Genomic DNA, 21,933 nt, shown 5'->3' on the forward strand with positions numbered 1-21,933 from the left:
TACTGTACTTACTGTATGTGTGGCCATACTAGTCTTCATTAGACACCAATACCTAAAAATGTAACCTCTTCCTCTGCCAGGGTGTCCAGAGCACCAGAGAGCCAATCCTTTCTTTTTACGTCATTTTTACATCCAAGTTTGCTGTTCAATCCCACATCCTCTGGCTTGGGGATGGGGCGCTAAGCAGTTTATTATCGCAGACTGGGGGAAATGCTATCATATAATTTTGTGGGATCCGCATGACCAACATCCAGATTTGCACTTACCTCCTCACAGAAATTGAGCTTGTTGGTTAGACACAATCTATTTTTCATGAATCGATGTCATTTGTTTATTCTGGTCTAATCAAGGGTCTCCACCCAATATTACCTACTGTTTAGTAGAGGAAGTTCAAATGCATATCAAATATTGATAAAGCTCCAGGATCAGTCAGCATTCTTCCACATATAATAAGAGAATTTAGTTCAGTTTTAGAGACTCTTGGTGATAAGATCTATTCCATCTACTGGAATTTGAAGTGTATACCATCACCATGGTGACAATTCCATATATATCAGAAAAATTTGTGTATCCTCCCTTTCCTCAACATCAAATATGTGGTCCTTGATGCACCTTCTAAACTTCTGTATTGTCTTCCCCACATTTTGAAGTTTGTACTAATTCGATCACTCCTTTTGTTCTGCAGATGTCCATGAGTATTGCAGTTCAGCCCCATTCACTTGAAAGGGGACGAGCTGCAAAACCAGACAACAGCCGATGAGCAGAAATGTTACTAGTTCTTGAAAAAGAACAGAGCTTTTATCTAATCCTAGCCAACCCTTTCAATGAATGATCTGTTATTAAAAGTTTGCCCAGTTGACAAAGATATGAACGTCTACTGATGAAATTGCAAGCCTTACAATCTGTATCTGACAACTTTTTGTCAACCAGGTCTCAGGATTCAGTATTGGTCAAAGATGGCTGTGCCCTTTTAAGACCAAGGCTCTTTAATATTTTTAATAATCCATTCTGAAGGAACATATTTATTCTTTTTTTTTTTGTCTACTGACATTTTGACCTTTCTTATGGAACCAAACTGGAAATCTTTTTGGTTTGTTGGCATTACATAGGGAAACATGAAAAAAAAAAATTGGACAAAAATGCACTTGCCCTTGTTTTGTTTTTACATCATACTCTAAGTTGATATGACCAATGAAATTTATCATATAAAAAAATCCAAACGTGTATACATTGGGGCAGATTTACTAATGTGATTGCGCCTAGACATAAAATGCGTCAAATTTGGAGCATTACTAGTGCATAATGTAGCATCAAGTTTTAGACCTATATATGAAGCAAATTGCCCAAAAAGGAAGAGAAGTTTGCCCCTCACTAGACACTTTCTAAATTGTCTAGAAAAGGGGTATGGCTTAACAAACTTATCAGGACAAACCATATTAACAATCGTTCATTCTCATACATTTTGACCACATGTAAATGAAGCTTAAAGAGCACCAAACGACGTGCTATATCGTTGATAGGCGCTTGTTACCAGCTAGGAATTCTGGCTGTGTGAAATCTTTTTAGACAGCAGTGTCCCACTGTGTGTCTTTGGAAATAGCCATTACAGTCCAGAATAAAGGTCCCTATTAAGATTTTAGGCCAGTCTCCCTCACTTGGCATGGTATCTGTAAATCAGCCAAGTACAACTTTTTTTGCTAATTGTATGAGCAGAGAGAGAGACAAGTGCAAAAATAAGGTACAAACCTCCGTTCTGCATAATGTAGGTGTTAAAGGAGAATATTGTTCCCATCCAGATACTCTGTCCTATGACCACATAAAATATACCTGGTAAATGGATATAGTATATACTGATATTATTTAGTAATGTTTACCCATTCGGTGTCAGTATGCCCAGAGGTCATTTGGTCAGTTTCTATCTACTGCCTTATTAGCATTACAATGGTCCTCAGTACAGGAAAGAGCCATTTTAAACTGGGCATACTGGGAATAGCTTTGCTTACACTGTACAGAAGCACATTGGAAGGTATATGGGTGTTCTTAGGGCAGGGTCAGTGGAGTGGGCAGAGACAAATAACAGATAGGAACATTTAGGTCATGTAAAGGTCTGGGGCTTTTTTTTTTTTCCTGCCACCAACGGATGAACAGCACTTACATCAGGTATAGGCTTAGTTATAAAATGCTGCTTTCTGTGTATGCATATAAAAAATATTTACAGTAGACTTTATATGTGTACATATAGATATTCTAGGACTCTATCCTGTGTATTATGTCTCCTGCACGTGTTTGTAGATGAGTAGTTTACATATGCTATTTATAAGTTTATATATATATATATATATATATATATATATATATATATATATATATATATATATATATATATATATATGTATGTATATATGTACATGTACCTAATGGTTAGGTGCTGGATGTGGCTTTAGTTGTAGGTGTAGTTCCAGGAGACTGTATAGGGTTGGGATCTGGATAAATATTATATATACATACACATTACTAGCCACATTTGGGAAGGTAGGAAAAGGAGGCGGCTGTGTGTGGTTGTGTTCTCTATGTAATGTATCATATCTTGATGTAATGTATATTGCTTGTCACTTCTATGTTATAAGTAAAGTATTTTTATATATTTAAATATCTTCGAGGGTTGTATGTTACCCTTGTGGCAGAGGCATAGCTAGGTTCTCCTGCACCTGGGGCAAAGATTCATCTTGGCCCCCCCCCCCCCCAAACTCTTTCCCGACATCTACTTTCCACTCACTGTGTTTGCTTTCTCAACCAATCAATGAGGTGTAACTTTTTTTTTCACTTTTATTTTAATGTAACTGAAGCATAAAGCCATTTGTACATTTTACAAGCAGTATAGTTCTATGTGCGGTCCTTGTTTTGCGGATCCGTGATATGCAGCCGTATAAATGGCAACGGATGTGTGCTTGAGGCCTTAGGCCTCATGCCCACTTCAGTTTTTTTAGTCAGGGTGCTATCCGTTGTTTGAACAGAAAGCACCCTTACACATTCATTTCAATGGGGCCATGCACACTTCCGTTGTTTTAACGGAACCGTGCCGCCGTTCCATCAAAAATAGGGCAGGTCCTACTCCTGCCCGTTTTTGACGGAACTGTCTCGACCTTTGCATTGATTTGGTCCGTGAAACAATGGACTGCACACGGAAACCATCCGTGTGCGTCTCGTGTTTCATGGAACCGTCATTAGCAGCAGTACAACAGCCAACAGAAGAGTGCATGAGGCCATACAGTCAAATCCTTCCTCCCCACTAAAACAATTTATACAGAATCCCCTCACCCCACACATATTTAGTCAAATCCCCCCTCCCACACAAAAACGATTTATAAACACACACCTCCACACACACACACACCTCCACACACACACACACACACACACACACACACACACACACACACACACACACACACACACACACACACACCTCCCCATACTTGCACATAAACAGCTGTACTTAACAGTCCGGAGCTCCGTGGAGGGATCTTCATGTTATGAGGAGTCACATGTTGCAGGCAGGAGGAGAGCTGTGTGTAAGACTGCTCCTCCCAAGCCCTCTCTTCCTCCATCCTCCCTGCCTGTCTGCTAGCTGGGGCTGAACACTTCAATGGTGTTCTCCTCACAGGCAGAGTGTATGGCCGGCTGCATTATATGACGTTACAAGTGAGCAGGAGAACATCGTGCATTACATTACACAGCTCCCGCTCCTGTCCCATGCGCTGCCCATGGCACTAAATGCTATGGGGGTACCGAGGTCAGCAAGATACTGTCGTGTATTATAAGTGGCAAGGATCTAGTATTACCACTTTACAAAGCTAGAAGAAGAGGGGGGAGGAATCCTCCAGCTCACCTGACACTACGGAAGTGTGTCTCAGCAGCGCCCGGAATCTCGTGTCGGCACACGTTGAGGTACAGAAGAAGAGAAAGGAGTTGTTCCAGCGCTGTATGAAGTAGTTAAAATGGAAGCAGGTTTCCAAGTTTAATGGTATTCAATTAAAATAATCCAGAAGAATAGTCCTAATTGTGAGGGTAAGCGGGCGGTAGTGTCCTCAAAAGCCTACGCGTTTCGGATGCTCCTGCATCCTTAGTCTTGGCTGTGGTGTCTGTGTGACTATTAGGACTATTCTTCTGGATTATTTTAATTGAATACCATTAAACTTGGAAACCTGCTTCCATTTTAACTACTTCATACAGCGCTGGAACAACTCCTTTCTCTTCACTTTACAAAGCATTAGTGAGGCATCATCTAGAATGTGCAGTTCAGTTCTGGGCTCCAGTTCATAGAAAGGATGCCCTAGTGTTGGAAAAAATACAAAGTAGGGAAATTAAACTAATAAGGAGCATGGAGAATCTAAGTTATGAGGAAAGATTAAAAGAATTAAACCTATTTAGCCTTGAAAACAGACGGCTAAGGGGAGACATGATTAACTTATATAAATATATGAATGGCTCATACAAAAAATATAGTGAAAACCTGTTCCATGTAAAACCCTCTCAAAAGCCAAGGGGGCACTCCCTCCCTCTGGAGAAAAAAAAGGTTCAATCTCCAGAGGCGACAAGCCTTCTTTACTGTGAGAACTGTGAATCTATGGAAAAGTCTACCGCAGGAGCTGGTCACAGCAGGGACAGTAGATGGCTTTAAAAAAGTCTTAGATAATTTCCTAGAACAAAAAAATATCAGCTCCTATGTCAATGTGTTGAATTTTTGTTTCATCCCTTCCCTTTTTCCATCACTTGGTTGAACTTGATGGACATGTGTCTTTTTTTCAACTGTACTAACTATGTAACTATGATCCCCCCAGATTCAACATTTAATTTCTGTTGACTATCATTGAATGCTGGTAAACCTAAGTATCTTTTTTTTTTAGGGTAACCTCTCTTTAAGACCCTAATCTTCAAATGTATAGATATCTTAAAATCTGAATTGGTATAGTTATTTTGAGCTGTGTAAGCCAGGTCCAAGGTAAGGTGTATGCAAGAGGTATAGTTAGCACCTTGCAGGTGCTTTACAATACACGTAAGGGTACGGCCACACGGAGCGGCCCTGACGCAGTCGAAACGTGGCCAACAACTGCGCTGGCACTATGTAGGAGCAGCTGTCAAATACCTCGTTAAGGGGTATTCCGGTTCCATGCGCATGCGCACTGCCGCTCCATTCATTCTCTATGGGAGCGCCGGAGATAGCCGAGTGCAGTGTTCGGCTTTTTCCGGCGCTGCCATAGATAATGAATAGGAGGTAAGTTGTTGTAATTTGCAAAATCGTTCGGCCATAAAGGGTGTACTAATTCATGGCCGCACGATTTTGCAGATAAAGGGACGGTTTACCCACGTTAACATGCGGCCACTAACAGGCTGTTTGGCAGCCGCACCGAACATGATTGTTGGCCGCGTTGCGACAGCGTCAGGGCCGCTCCGTGTGGCCCTACCCTAAATGTTTTTTGCAGACAAAAGATCAAAGATAATTGACTGCAGGTGGGAGCTTTATCTAAATGTGCTCCCCGCATGGCACATGTTAGTGGAAATTCGAATTGGACATGTTTGATTTATTTTTTTTCCACAAGAGATAATCCACTGCCAGACACAAACATGCCCTCTCGTCCAACAGTCATTTAATGAGTATGGCCACCTATAGTGTGTATGAATAACAACCAATCATTCCTTCAGATAAAAGTTGTGACAGAAATCTTTAGATCAGGATGAAGGACTTTTAAAAATAAGCAAAAATTGTTATGCATAAGGTCAAATTTTGAAGATTTTTGTGAAGAATTTATAGAGCTCCTGCAAAATATAAATATGTTTCCACCCTGCACAGGGGTCAAGTAAAGGTCCTGGGCCGTGTAAATGAGCGCCAATCAACGAGAGAGCTCGTTGATCGGTGCTCCTTTGCTCCTTTCACAAGTGTCCCATGCTGAGATGTTATCTAAGTAAATTTCTTCATAGAATAGTCTTTATCTCATCTGTTGTCTGCTGCAAGCTTTTTATTGTATTGCCAGCTTAAGATATTTGTTTCTTATAAATGTGGCCATACATATTTAACTGTCAGACGAACGCTCGTAAACATGCATGCTTGAATCAGTTAAACTGCCTAATGTGTATATACTACACTTTTTACGGTGATATTTTATATTGAGTTAAAGCTCATAAAATCTCACTACAAAAATTCTGTGTGTAGGCTTCGCCGAACACCGTGTCCGCACCTTCAGGATTTGATGAGGATTTAGACATAGATTTCGCATATAAATCCTCATCAAATCTGCTCATATTTCACATCCAATGTAAATTAAGAGGGTATTTTAAAACCCATTCACATGCAGTGGAAAGAAACTGTGCAGAATAATGACTGTGCTGCAGATTTTAAAATCTGCAAAAAGCATGCTTTTTATTTGTGCAGATTGCATGCGGAAAAGCCACAGATTAGCCCCATTGAATGACAATAGGGCTAATGCTCTTGCGGATCCACTGGCACATTCACAGCATTAATCTGAATGTCAGCATTGGATTTCAGGCCACGGATACACTTCTGATTTGCTTCTTTTGAAACGCATGTAAAAAAACTATTTTAAAAAACATGCATTAGTATATTTAGTGTGGTTTTTTTTTACATGCAAATTAGTGGTTTCTTAATTTGTGTAATATTTTATCTAAAATTTTACAAACTAAAATATTTTTCTAGGGATTCCAGACAAACATCTGGCTGCAGTGTTTTACTACCCCTCCCCACGAAAAAAAAGCACTCAAAGCTGTGTGTGAAACTGTCCGTTTTGGATTCGTTTTGCTCGAGTATTCTTTATTTGATGGACATCAACTTGTTCACTGAGAAGTTGTTAATGTGACACTATCAACCACAAAAGATTGATTTTCTTCTGTCTGATCTAACTACAATTATTACAAATAGATACAAATAAATACATGATGTAAAAACAAACCATTTTCACGTTGAAATCTAATTATTAGCAATACTTTTGCTATGCTTTAATTTCCACATATGAATCAATGACTTCATTTAATTATATCCATAAACATTTAATGCAGTACTTTAATTAGTGAATTTCATCAAATAAAATCTCTAATGTCTTATGTACGTTTTACATTATACGCCATACCATTTTTACACTAACTTCATGTAGAGGAGCAATGATTTATTGCTGTTATAAATTACCCTTTAATTTCTAAAACTGAAACACTTTGTTACAGAAGTGTTTGGTACAAAGGGCTACACAATGTGTCTATTACAATCAAAACATCACACTTTACATATACATAGGATTAAAATTTGTATGCAAGAAGATCTGCAGGAATCAAATTTGAGTTAGAACACGGTACAGAAAAAACCCTCAACATCCAACTTTGTGGAAGCTTTTACTTGTAGTATATAACATTTAGTTGACACCACTCCAGTGTATTTTAGTTAAACTTATTCATAAAAGTGCCCTATATAAAATATACATAAAAAGCAACTGACTTACTTTGAAAAATGTAAACTCCGATTGCTTTGTAGATGTCCATCATTTTATTTTAAGCCCCTACATACATTCCTTAATGAGATAAAGTAAAAGCTGAATATGTAAGAAGGATTTGGAAGAAAGATACATCAAAACACCATTTAATGAAGAAATGAAAGGCTATGTAAACCTTTGAAAACTTTTTTTTTACTAAAACAGTGTATACAGTGTTTAGTGCCACTAATTAGTTTTTATTAAAAAAAAATTACTTTTTCAGATACAGCTTTTATGTATCCTGAATACATAGAAGCTGTATAACCTGCTCTAAAACCAGACTTCGTCAGGTCAGCGGGACTGACGGCTTCAGTGACAGCAGGGCCTGCGTGTCTCTAAGGCCGAATTCAGGCGACCGTAGTATACGTCCGTGTGATGGCCGTTAAAACAACGGCCGTCACACGGACGCATGTATTTCAACGGACCATGTGAAGAGTCTGTTGAAAAATAGAACATGTCAATTTTTTCCTGTTTTCACGGATCCCTTGATGGACTCAAGTCATAGGGATCCGTGAAATGGGACCCGCACGGGTGCAACTCGGACGTGAAAAATGGCAGTTTTTCACATCCGAGTTTGCACTCGTTCGTGTGAATCTGGCCTTACACACAGGATCCAGCCGTTATCAAACGCTAAAAAAAATTGAAAAGTGATTTGACTGGCTGCTGTAGGCAACTGCTCCAATTTTTTGTGCAATCGATTTTATACATGAGGTCCACAGTATTTTATACTGGACTGTACTTTAGGAATGGATTTTATTGTGTTATTGTTAATTGTTAGGAGGGGTTGTACAAGATTAGATTTACCTGACTGCTTTCTTGCTTAAACAGTGCCGCCACTGTCGATGGGTTGTCTCTTGTACTGCAATGGAGATTGAAGTATTGAAGTGAATAGGGCTGAACTGTAATATCATACTAAACCTGTGGACATATGTCAACAAGTTTTTCTGTACCTGAACAACTCCTTTAATGTGGCAAGGAATAAAGAAAGATAACAATCTGTTACTTTCTTTGTCAGTATCCTGCTATGGCGAGTTACATGGAATTGAGAAGGGACATGCATTTTGACAAATTTATATTTCTATTCCTACTATAACTGTGTTCAAAAAACAATAGAGAGGTATTGGAAAAGACCCAATATATGCAGGATATATGAAACATTTTTGGCTGCATACATCTAATCTACATCTAATGCCTAGGATATTTTCTTTTCGATATGTATGGTTTAAAAATTTACAAATCTGGAATGTTTTTTTTTCTCTAAAGTGAATGTGGGCAAAGATCTGTCTTGGTAGAGATACTATCAGGCCATCTTAGATTATGCAATCATCAGTGGGCAGAGCTTCCAAACCTCTGTCAATACTATCTTCAGACATGTCGGAAGGCAGATTTACGCTTTTTTAAATTTTACAGAGGAGATTTATTAAGACTGGCATTTCATACGCCAGTCTTAATAAGAAACAAGATATGGTAGATCCAACAAAGTTATTAAGAGGTGCATCGCCAGCTGTCCGTGCGCTACAGAATGATATCCGCTTACATTTTTGCCAATTTCTGGCCATGCCCCCTTCTGCTCTGCATTTCTACTTTTTACAAGTGACGAGAGCAGCGGGAAAAGCCCCAAAAAATGGCAATTTTTGTGTTTAATTTTCTGGTCTTTAGAGGAAACAGGCTGGACTAAGATGCAACAAATTTTTCAAGAAATGCATGCCTCTTAATAAGTTTATTGCATCTTTGGCTGTCCGTGTGACACCAAGTGAAATCTACAAAAGCCAGGAGCTGGCATAGATTTTCACTCTAATTTACGTCAGTTTCTTGAGTAAATTATAGTAAATGCATTGGGTTGTGGGTGGCCTCAACCCCTTCAGCTAAGTACTAAAAAAAATTAGGGAGAGCAGTCGAAACAGCTTAAAAAGTTACATTTTTCTTGACTTTTAAAGAAACTGGCGCAACATTTTTGAAAATTCCCTCCTCAGTGTTTACATTCTAGGTTACTTGAATTAGAGAATAGAGAGCTTGTTGTTTCTGTAACTTGAATCACTTTAGAAAGTCCTTGCACTGTTTTGGATACTCCTCTGCTTTCCAGACGTAAATGCATAGCTTGTACTTTCTTTGCTACATCCATTTGTAAGGTCAGTTAGATTATTCCCTACTTTGGATATCAGTATTATCTATAAGTTTATGTTACTTTGATTTTTATGGTGTGTTTTTTTAAATATAATGTTTGTTAAATTAATCCGATTAATTTCTGTGGGATGCAAAATACAAGTTTGCATATACAACAGGATCAGCCTGACATAACGCAATACTTTACATCTTCAACTACTAATGAACATACTAATCCCGTCTGCTTTCAATTTGATATTCAGCATGATTTCATTTTATCCTCAGTGTACTTTCACACATACTGTTAGTGGCACTGCAGAAAAAGTTTGTGGTTGCGGAAAATAACTTTAAAATGTCACTAGAATAATTTGCATGAAAAGCGACATTGCAGTACGCACACTAAGGGCGGGTTCACACGTGGCGGAATTTCACTTAAATTCCGCTGCGGACACTCCGCAGCGTTAATCCGCAGCGGTGCCGTTTGTCCATTGACTTACACTTTAATTTAGCAGTGTTCGTTTAGACGAGGCGTAAAATTCCGCTGCGGAGCATAGGCTGCGGAGCGGAATTTGGTGTCCGCAGCATGCTCTGTCTGTTGCGGAGCAGTGGCGGACTCATGGCGGAATTTCTCCATTGACTTCAATGGAGAGTCAAAATTCCGCAATGAAGTCCGCAGATCTTATGTGTGCTGCGGAGCGTATTGTTTTTACTACCATGACATTTCTTCATTCTGGCTGGACCTATGTATTTCTAGGTCTACAGCCAGACTGAGGAAGTCAATGGGGCTCCCGTAATGACGGGAGCGTTGCTAGGAGACGTCTGTAAATAGTCACTGTCCAGGGTGCTGAAAGAGTTAAGCGATCGGCAGTAACTGTTTCTGCACCCGGGACAGTGACTACCGATCTCAATATACATGTATCTGTAAAAAACATATAAGTTCATACTTACCGAGAACTCCCTGCTTCTGTCTCCAGTCCAGCCTCCCAGGATGACGTTTCAGTCTAAGTGACGGCTGCAGCCAATCACAGGCCAAGCACAGGCTGCAGCGGTCACATGGACTGGTGCGTCATCCAGGGAGGTCGGGCTGGATGCCGAAAGAGGGACGCGTCACCAAGACAACGGCCGGTAAGTATGAAATTCTTTTACTTTCCCTAGGGAAAGTGCTGTCCCTTCTCTCTATCCTGCACTGATAGGGAGAAGGGAAGCACTTTTCCCGCAGTCCGCAGCAGCTAGTCCGCATCAATTTTCTGCACATTTTGTGCAGATCCGCAGCAGAATCTGCAACGCAGATTCTGTGCGGCATTGATGCGGACAGTTGCGGAGGAAATCCGCCACGTGTGGTCATGCCCTAAATGGTGAAAGAATGTTGTTTCCACTGCATTGTTTTATTTAAAATTGATCCTAATGGGGAAAAACAAAATGCCACAAATGCTGCGATTTTGAAAAACCATAGCAACCCCTAAATAAAAAAAAGTCCAGTTTTAAACTGCACTGTGTGGATAGGATTTCACAATATCCCATTCACTACAGTGTAACATGTGGCCACCGCGGTTGTACCGCCACATATGTGTAGGTTTTACATATGAGTATTACAACAAAGGGGAAGGGAATTAAAATGTTGTTTGCAATTGTATTCTGTTGAAAGTTTCTGCTCTATTAGGTTGGGTTCTCACAGTGCAGATTTTGAATGCGTTTAAGGCAAAACTAAAAATGGAACCTAAACATATGAAGAAAGGCAGTGTCGCGCTGTCTGCACCATAGGTAATGAAAATGAATGTGGCCACTTTGTGACCCGCCAGTTGCCGTGACATCACATTCGAAAGAAGTCCAGCAAGTTTGGATTCCTTGCGACTGTGGTGTTGCGCGCTAACTTGCGGTCGGAAAGCGACCACATTTACTTTCAGTACATGGGATGTTGACTGAACGACACAGCGATCTTTGGCTATATGGCCTGTGTCGCTGCCAAAGGCGCTGTGTAGCACTAGCCTAATGCATATCTGAGTTAAAATGTCTAGTAACTGGTTTTTGCGCAATTCTACCATTGAAAGGCAGAATCAATGGGCCTATAAAACATCTATGCGCTGTTTTAAGCTTATAGCCTGCATCTTGTAGGTAAACTAAAGTTGATATGGTCAACTGCAAGAAGTCTGAATTTCCAGTAGCTACAGTACTTTGCTCTGTGTACTTATCTCCTGATTGCTCACAATGCAGTTTCCTAATATTTCAGCTCAGGAATGCCAAACTGAAGACGCAATATAAGCACCTACATGCTAACCCCAGTCAATACGTAAAATGAAATATAAAGTGGTGAACTTCTAATAATTGTCTTCCTCGGTCTTCTGCATAATACACATTTTTTTTCGTTTGAAGGTCCAGGAACAGTATAAAGTAAAATATATTCCACAGAATGTGGTATAATTGGGGTTACAGCGGTGGCAGATGCAACCAGTTCCCATAGCCAAATCAAGCGTACATCAAGCTCTTAAGAGCATCGTATACAACGTCCTGATGCTGGTCAGTGTCAGGACGTTGTGTGCAGTAGCACATAGAATGTTGTATGGAGCGTCACCCCCGGAAGAGACAAGTAGACAAGCTGGGAGCAGTAAGTAAAGAGTAAGAGGGATCTGAGTTTATTTTTTCTTAAGTCTGATCTGGAGTTCTGACTAATTGTGGAGTCAAATTTGGGGATCTGGTCTGGGGTCTGAATTAATTTTGGGGTCTAGGGTCTGAACTAAGTTTGGGGTCTGAATTCATTTAGAATTTTTATCTAGGGGGTCTTTTTTTATTTTTTTATTTGCAGTCTTGCATTTGGTGCCCTTATGCTGCATTTTCTGCCCCCCCCCCCTCTTCCTGATCTGTTCTCTGCTGATGTCATCATATTTAGACCACACAGGGGAAAAGGCATGCTTGATATTAATTATCATAATACACGTGATGAATGGAGATTTATGGCTGTAAGTCAGACAAGACAGTTAGTACAGGAAGTACCAGAAGAAGAAAGCCGCTGCAGGGAAGACCACAGAGACAAGAAAATAATCACACAAAGCCACATAACTGCAAATTCCCCAACATATCGCTTAAATGGTAGCTTTAGAGAGTTATATATTATGTTAACCCCTATTATCAACTAGGTTTTAAAACCTGAGACTGCTTTTCTATTATTCTATGTAAAAGATCACACAGTCAAATTGTTTATAGAAGAATGCTAGAATATTTCAAAAGTGTATGGCAGGGCACAAACATTTATTTTTTTAATCTTGTGTTAGTGGTGTGCCCTATTAAGGCACCAAATAATGGAGATACTTGTGTGTGTGTGTGTGTGTGTGTGTGTGTGTGTGTGTGTGTGGCACCTATGCAGGATTGGGTGGGATGGGATGTTTCTCCAAGATTCCCTTCCTATGTGAATTAGCAGGCAAGAGTCTCTCATCTGCTAGGTGATTATTTAATTAATTAATAATTTTTGTCACGATTTGTGCCACAACTTTGCCCACTCGAGTAATTACCCCATTACAGGGGTTTTGAATGGAGCTTGAATTGAGAACCAGTGTAGGTGCTCAACTGTCACTCCATTCAAACTTACTTTCCCGGAGTGTGAAGAGGAATGGGGGATTCAGGACCCCCATTTGTTGCAGGCTGATGGGTTGTAGCGGTGGGGCCTCTGGCCATCAATCTGTCATCATCTACCCTGTAAATAGGTAGTAGATGTGTTTGGTGAGAAAATCCCTTTATGGGGGGCTTGGAAGGCAGTTAGCTTCTTCTGCATGTGGCAGAGAAAGCCTGTCTGTGTAAGAGTCAATTGTGAGTAAGACTGGATTCACACGAGCGTGTTGGATGCATTTCCCAGACCGAACACACTGCAGGGAGCTGGGCTCCTAGCATTATAGTTATCTACGACGCTAGGAGTCCCTGCCTCGCTGCGGGACAACTGTCCCGTACTGTAATCATGTTTTCAGTACGGGACAGTAGTTCCCCGGAGAGGCAGTGACACCTAGCGTCATAGATAACTATGATGCTAGGAGCCCGACTCCCTGCAGTGTGTTCGGTCCGGGAAATGCGGCCGACATACGGACCGTATATCACAGCCCGAAGACGCTCTTGCGATTCCGGCCTAAAAGGATTCTGGAAGCTGGCAGGGAAAGATGTCTATTGTATACTAAGTGCCGGACAGGTTTTATTTTGTTTCAAAGCAACTTTATCAATAAACCTGATCACGTATCATATTTGTCGTTTGAGCCCAGCAAGAGCGATCCAGTTAGAAATGCTGGACAAACTAACACAGCATGCTGCGCTATTTTGTCCAGTCAAACTATAGACACCATGACGGAAACCAAACGGAACCAATTGAAGTCAATGGGTTTCATCTTCACCATTGATGTTCGTCGTGCAATGGATCCAGGGCTTCGGTTTTTAGTTGTTCTACTCCTATGGCGGAGCAGAACAATGCAAAACTAGAACACAGATGTGAACAGAGCCTAACATTGTAAAATGTCTGGACAAATAGATAAACTAGTAAAGGCCTTGATCTAATCTGCTGCAGCCCATGATGCTACCAGAGGACTAACTGCCCTCCCAGCCTCCTTTAGAACATGCCCATATAACCTACAGCATATGGCAGTACAAGGAGGCCAGACTGCTCCCTAGTATGGAGCTATACAGCTTCTGTGTGCTGCCATACCATGCTCAGTTGTGTGCCGTATGCATGGAGAATACCTTTGTGCAAAAGGCATCTAATGGAGCATGCCACGGTTTAAATTTTGTCAGGCTCGTATGAAATCTAACAGAAAAAAACTCTGCAGGTATGTGGTGGAATAGTAAATGCCCATATGTTTAAGTCTACAATTTCTTCATGTTTTTGTAGTGTTATTTGCCGGTGTGGCTTTTGACGCAATTGCATAAAATTGCGGAAAAAAAAGTAAATGTAAACATTCTCTCATATATCTGCTCTGTAGGATAGGAGACTATCGCCTTGATTTTTCATACTCCAGGCAAAAATGTTGCAGTCTTGGCTCATTTATCAACAAAGAGGCAAAAAAAACAAACACAAAATCGCAAAAACAAAATCTCATATAAGTACAATATACCCTTACCCAATTTACCCTTAAATCTTGGAGCAACAAACCTCAACTACCAATCCCCAATATTTTGAAGTATATTTCTTTCGAGTACAGAAGAAAAAAGGTCAGAGTGGTGGCACTGGGGCAGCAGTTTTCACTGCCCATCATGACACCCATCGTTGAGCGTTAATACAAAAAATACACATGACCACTGAGGCCTCTGATTGGCTGCATGCTGGCTGCATGTAAAACAAACACTAGGACAACATAGATAACCCCTTTAATAAAGCAGTTACCGATCGATAAGCATTAAACAGCAGTTACCGATGAATAACTTCTATATTAATACAGTATATTGAGCTCTTTTAGAAAGAACGCAAGATCTTGCAATAGCCCGCAACATCTCATGTACTGACACTAGATTCTGCTGTGAGGACCTGTGGAAAGTTGCAGGGGGTGCTGGGACCACCAAAGAAGGAAGTTCAGGAACCAACTCCTGAAAAGAGTCAGGTAATTTGCATAATGAAAGTACGTTTATACTGAAGTATTTTTACATTCATTTTAATTACATGCATTTAGAAAAATATGGGTTTCTAAAAGGGGCTGTCTGCTTTTTATTTATCTTTATTGTTTATTTATAGAACAGGAAATAATACATTTTTCTAATACAGATAAAATTCTGCTCACCTAACTTTCTTAGACCAGTGTAGTAGGCCCCGCCTCTTCCCAGTAGAAGAGTCTTTCCTGAATGCCAGTGGTCACATGACTGACGGCATCTTTAGTCCATTCAGTTATCCTAATGATGCATCACTATGGACTAATATGTGGATCATACCATTTATTTTTTTTCTAGATAGGGGCTGAAAGGTATGAAAGCAGAATTTCTAATACATGTATATTAGAAGACTGTATGATTTTTTTATTCTACAAATAAATAGGTTAAAGAAATAAAAACCGGACAACTCGTTGAAGGTGCTAATGATTTTATTAATAAAACAGGTACCCTATGTGTGGTGATAGGTCCTCTTTAAATTCTCTGGGTGCAAAGCTATTGACCATCCTATGTTATAAAACATTTTCAGCTTTGCACAATGTTCGATCAACATTGAAAAAACAGTTGGTGAGTAAGGCTCTGTTCACATCTGCATGGGAGTCTCTGTCAGGGGGCTCTGTAGCAGATCCGGCAGGGTTTACTGGAGACAATAGTGCAGGATACTGCGCTATTGTGTCCGGTAAAATCACAGACACCCCGAGGGAAAGCTGACGGAACCTATTAAACTCAATGGCTTCTGTCAGCAACCGGCGGGTTCCATTGTGCAACGGAACCGTTGGTTCCATTAGCCCCTTGTTCTGCTCCTCTACTGGAGCAGAACAACGGAATGGTTCAGAACAGGTGTGAACCCAGCCTTAAATTATTATTTTTTTAATCTATTTGGATGCTCATCTTTTCTACAATAAAAACTGTTTACAGTTTTTCTTATGCTGGATGTAAGGTATTTGGAAATAACTTCAGATATAATATTTTATAGTTAGGCCTTATTTACACAAGAAGGTCTTATTTGGTCTACAAAACAAGGATCATTTTTAATCCGTATGAATGTGCGTGTTGCCAGTTTTCTATGTCTGTATGTCATATGTTTTCTTGTCCGCAAAAAAATGTAAGTAGGTCTAGTTTTGTCAATTTTGTCCCAATTTTTTCCCATCCCACTAAAAAACACCCATAGGAAGGTCACATGATCGCTCAGATGTCGTTTTCCATTGCTTTACAGCATAGACAGCTTTATTTTTCTGCATATCTTGGCAACGGATCCGTGAAAAACAGACAGAAAACGCATGTCCTGCGTGTGCTGTCCGTTTTGTTCACACAACACTGTGTGGCCATTAACAAGACATTTGAAAACCGCGCCGCCATGCTGTTCGATTTTTGGCCACATTGCAGCCGCGTCAATGCTGATTCGTCGTGCCTTACCCTTAGAATGTAATAGTATTGCTTTTGCCTATTTAAAGCTACTCTGTCAGGGCTCCTGTGAGTCCTGCTACCCCCGATTGAACAGACAGACTTATATAGAAAAATATAAAAAAACAAAAAACAATGTAAAATTAAACAAACAAGCATAAAGTATAGTATATCGGAGTAGGAAAAAATACGATTTTGAATAATATCTACATAAGGATTCTATCTGCTAAAAATAACAAATATTGTGTCTTCTAATTTTCTTTTAATGCATAAGTCTTAAAAGAGTTGAGGTATGGATATATCAGGCTCTGTTCACATCACGTCAGAGCAATGCGTCGGAGGTAGATGCTGGAAGTATTCCCTGACGTAAGGCTCTGATGTAAGCCACTGTATAGTCATACAGTGGCATACGTCGCCTGTCGACAAATGTTTTAAAAAAGTATACCATTCGGTATACAATGTTTTTTGCACCAGACCACAATAAGAAAGCGCTGTCCTATACAGTAAAAAAGGTATGCCGATGGAGGCCAAAACTACACTATTTTCGCTTTCGTCTGATTAATAGGGGCCTATGGCTACATTCCGATATTGTGATGTGAACAGAGCCTTACTTCTAACAGTGATAGGGCTTTTAAAAACTTTTTTAAAAGTAGAGGAGTGAACAAATAAATATAAATATATATATATATATATATATATATATATATATATACATATACATACTATATGGACTAAAGTATTGGCACACACTTCTTATTTGTTTCATTCATTGCCACAGGTGTATAAAATCCAGAATCTTGCCGTGCAGTCTGACTTTACAAAAATCTGTGAAAGAACGGGTCGTTCTAAAAAGCTCACTGATTTCCAGTGTGGTAAAGTAATAGGATGCCAACAAGTCAGTTTGTGAAGCTTCTGCCCTCCTAGATATTCCACAATCAACTGTGAATGTCATTATTGCAAAGTGGAAGCATTTAGGAACCACTGCAACTCAGCCACGAAGAGACAGACCACGTAAAGTTACAGAGTGGGTCGCCGAGTGCTGAGGCTCATAATGCATAAAAGTCGCCAACGCTCAGCAGACTCAATAACTGCAGAAAAACTGTGAGCCGGGAGCTTCATGGCATGGGTTTACATGTCTGAGCAGCTGCATACAAGCCTTACATCACCAAGCACAGTGCCAAGTTTTGGATGGAGTGGTGTAAAGCTCGCCGCCACTGGACTCTGGAGCAGTGTTCTGTGGAGTGACAAATCACGCTTCTCTATGTGGCAGTCTGATGGACAGGAATGGATTTGGCAAACGCCAGGAGAACGTTACCTGTCTGCAGGCATTGTGCCAAGGAGCTATAATGCTATGGGGTTGTTTTTCAGGGGTTGCCTAGGTTTCCAGTGAGGGGAAATCTTAATGCTTCAGGATACCAAGACATTTTGGACAATTGTATGCTTCCAAAATGCTTCTCTGGATGAATGGGCAAAAATTCGCACAGACACATTCCAAAATCATGTAGAGAGCCTTCCCAGTTTTAGCTACAAAGGGAGGACTAACTCCATATTAATGCCTATGGATTTAGAATGGGATGTCATAAAAGCTCCTGTAGGTGTAATGTGTAGGTGTCCCAATACTTTTGTCCATATATTGTATGTAACCCATTGACTTAAATTCCGTCATGGTGTCTGTCGTTTTGCAGGACAAAATAGAACTGCATGCTGTGCTATTTTGTCCGACAAAAACAACGGAATTTGTGAACCGAGCCTAAATTGCCAACTATATTTTACTATTCCCCTTGACAAAGGGGCACGTAAAGCTGTTTATTGTAGGACTTCCTTGCCGTTATTGTAAAGACGTGGTGCAATATTACTACCCACTCTGAATGGCAGATGATTGCACCATGTATGGTTAAAAAAACTTTCAAGTGCATTAAAATGATGCAAATTATTTTCAACGTGTTGGGAATTCTTCTTGTGATTATGTCTTCTCATAGGAAAGGGCAGGCTCCCAACCCCTTTTAACGCTGGAGGCCCACCATCAGATTTGAGGAGGATCGGAAACAGGGAGAAATATCTCAGGTATCTTGGTTTCTTGAGAAATTTTACCGTGTGCCGCCAGGTTAAGTCCTACCCTGTATACAAGTACAAGTAAAGAATTCCGCTGCCAACATGTAGCTAACTTTTCCAGTTCCTAAGGTCTCTTGTTTACATGATGATCACAACACAGGGTTGAGTTACCATAAAGTCACACGCTAATTTAGTTGCAGAAATTTTCTGCGAATGAAAATCTGTTCCCTTCATCTGAATGGAACGTGCAGAAATCCATGCATCTGCTGCAGAAACAACCGCATTCAGATGCAACAAAATTTTCTGCGCGTCACTGCACCCTTACAAGCACTTCTAAGCTGTGTGCTCTGGAAATTATAGAGTTAATCATTCCAAACCCTGCAGACAGGTAGAGCTGTTATTAGGCTGAATTCACACATCGCGTATTTGTTGCAGATTTTTGAGCAAAATCCAGAAGTGGATCCAGGAGGAAAGAAAAGTGTAAGTTTTTCCTTTATATTTCTCATTCCTTTTCTATCCGCTTCTGGAAATGGCTCAAAAATCTGCATTAGGCTAGTTGATCCTTATTAGTATGTTGTGTCAACTCTTTTCTTTCCACAGCCTATTAAGCTGGTTATGAGAAATGAGTCATATTTTGAAGTTTATCATGACTACATTTATCATTTTCCTATAACCACATTATCTGACGACGTGTACGGCTATTTTATTTTCTTGGTTTGGTCCATACTATATAAAACTGTATGCAGATTTGTATAGCTGAGTTTCAATGTAAGACACTGAACAAAGTTGTTTGCTAAGGTGGACTATCTTCCTTTGCCCACCTGCAAAGTACTGCATTTTTGTTGTATTTTTATAAAGCTTTTCCCAATTTACAGCATTTTCAAAATAAAATCTAATACGAGATATCATATAACAATAATGTATATTTTACGTGCTCACAGCTCTAAGGCACATGGTCATAGAATACAACAGAGATTGCACAAATCAATGTAAATAAATGATTCTTCCTGGTTGATTCATGCACGGTATACATATAGGTGATATGTAGTTTAGCATTCTGGAATGCTAAACCATAAGCACTACTATAAACATGACAATCATGTCTATTTTATGCCAAATCGGTAAAGAAAACGTGGGAAATGTGGAAGGTTAAATGTGATCACATAAAAACGAAAAACATTCACACACACATGCAAACATATTCTTGATGCATTGTTGATTTCTGTTTTGGAAATACAAATTTGGCAAATATAGATGACAGATCAATTGCAATTTATTTCCTTTAACACTGTATCATCATAAGGAAAACCAGTAAATATGAAAAAAAAGTCTATCTCAAATATCTACATGTAAAATTTTAGGCATTGAAAAAAAAAGCTTTGTTGACAAAGAGTGTAGAATGATGATGCTACTTGCCGGACGTTACTGACTATTTCGTTTAGTTGTCACAAAAAATAAATAAATCACATACTAGACTATACGATACTGCTAAATAGTATTTAAGTCTTTTTCATTGTTTTATCTCAATACAAATTACTGGGGCAAAAGAAAAGAAAATATAGTGAAATATTTGATTTAATCTTGAAATGAAGAATTCTATAGAGAACCACTCATGAAGGAACACTGTGGCATTTGGTGTAATTTACACAGTCCACGCTCCTTCATCGGTAATGTACATCAAATACTTTACAACAAAGCATTAACAAAAGGCAAGAAACATCTTGCTGTACAGAGGAAACCTCTAATGCAACTTGAAGCCTAGGTTCACAATGAGGAAAGTAAACAAAAAGGTGAAGAACTGTTCCCCATTGAGTATGTAAACTTCACTCTTGTGCTTAATGTCGACCCACCTCCAATGTGACTTCCTCCCACCGCCGCAGAGACGTTTTCCCACATACCTGGTGTATGACTTTGTATCACTAAGAACCAGTATGAGATGACTTCTCTTACATCACATTTCTGCTATGCTTCGCAATCCTCATATACTCTCTCAGGGCAATTCCAACTTCCTAGAAACTATTTGATACCATTCCATCAGCTTTCGAAAACACCATAATCAATTTTCCATAATGATATTTACGGCCTTTCTAAGGAACAGGCTCAAAAAATTAAATTTGCAAGGAAAAATGTCTTATGTTATGCATGCACATGCACAGATTTTAAATCTGCGTCTCAAACCCACGAGTCAGGAGAAGCCGGATAGTGGCTTGTTTCATAGTTCAGTTCACTATAGGGGCGAGCGGCAGAATAAAAGTCGACATAGTTGCCAGTTGACTTTAATCCCAGATGCATATTATACTCAGTGGCAGGAGGTCGGTGGTGCACTTGATCCTCAAAGAAAGAGTCATCAAAATTTCTTGTTGAATTCTGAAACGGTGGGTAGGTTTCATAGTCTTTTCTACCAGTTTCTTGTGGAATTGGCTGCGTAGAAATCTATTTAAGAGAGATGAAATAAATCAACGAGGAATAGTGTTGTTTAATATGGTTATGGCATTTACATATAACAAGAAAAGTAATATGTACAAAATATACACAGTGAACAAACACTAGTTAACCCCTTCCCTCAGAAGCCAATTTTGTCATTTTCACTTTTTCCTCCCCACCTTCCAAAATTCATAAAAAAAATAATTTTTCCGTCTATATTGCCGTATGAGGGCTTGTTTTTTGCAGAGTGAATTGTCGTTTTTCACAGCACCATTTATTGTACCATATAATGTATTGGGAGACTGGAAAAAAATGTCTTTGTGGGGTGGAATAGGAAAAAAAACAGTCATTACTCCATTATAGGATTAAATAAATATATAGATATATACACTACCGTTCAAAAGTTTGGGGTCACCTAGACAATTGTGTTTTCCATGAAAACTCACACTTATATTTATCAAATGAGTTGCAAAATGACTAGAAAATATAGTCAAGACATTGACAAGGTTAGAAATAATTATTTTTATTTGAAGTAATTATTTTCTCCTTCAAACTTTGCTTTTGTCAAAGAATGCTCCATTTGCAGCAATTACAGCATTGCAGACCTTTGGCATTCTAGCTGTTAATTTGCTGAGGTAATCGGGAGAAATTTCACCCCATGCTTCCAGAAGCCCCTCCCACAAGTTGGATTGGCTTGATGGGCACTTCTTGCGTACCATACGGTCAAGCTGCTCCCACAACAGCTCTATGGGGTTGAGATCTGGTGACTGGCCACTCCATTACAGATATAATACCAGCTGCCTGCTTC

General features: G+C 39.6%; 1 protein-coding gene across 4 annotated transcripts in view; it reads right to left on the bottom strand.

The window, feature by feature from the left end:
• Positions 1-13,652: 13,652 nt before the first annotated feature.
• CTNND2 (catenin delta 2) overlaps positions 13,653-21,933 on the bottom strand; it is a 794,124-nt gene continuing 785,843 nt past the window's right edge. For all 4 annotated transcript variants that reach the window (XM_075826901.1, XM_075826902.1, XM_075826899.1 and 1 more), the window contains one exon: positions 13,653-21,134. In XM_075826901.1, the coding sequence (XP_075683016.1) occupies positions 20,874-21,134 (261 nt within the window). In that variant the 3' untranslated portion in view covers positions 13,653-20,873. The remainder of the gene's footprint in view (positions 21,135-21,933) is intronic.

The sequence above is a fragment of the Rhinoderma darwinii genome, chromosome 5 (assembly GCF_050947455.1).
Source record: "Rhinoderma darwinii isolate aRhiDar2 chromosome 5, aRhiDar2.hap1, whole genome shotgun sequence".
Classification (NCBI taxonomy): domain Eukaryota; kingdom Metazoa; phylum Chordata; class Amphibia; order Anura; family Rhinodermatidae; genus Rhinoderma; species Rhinoderma darwinii.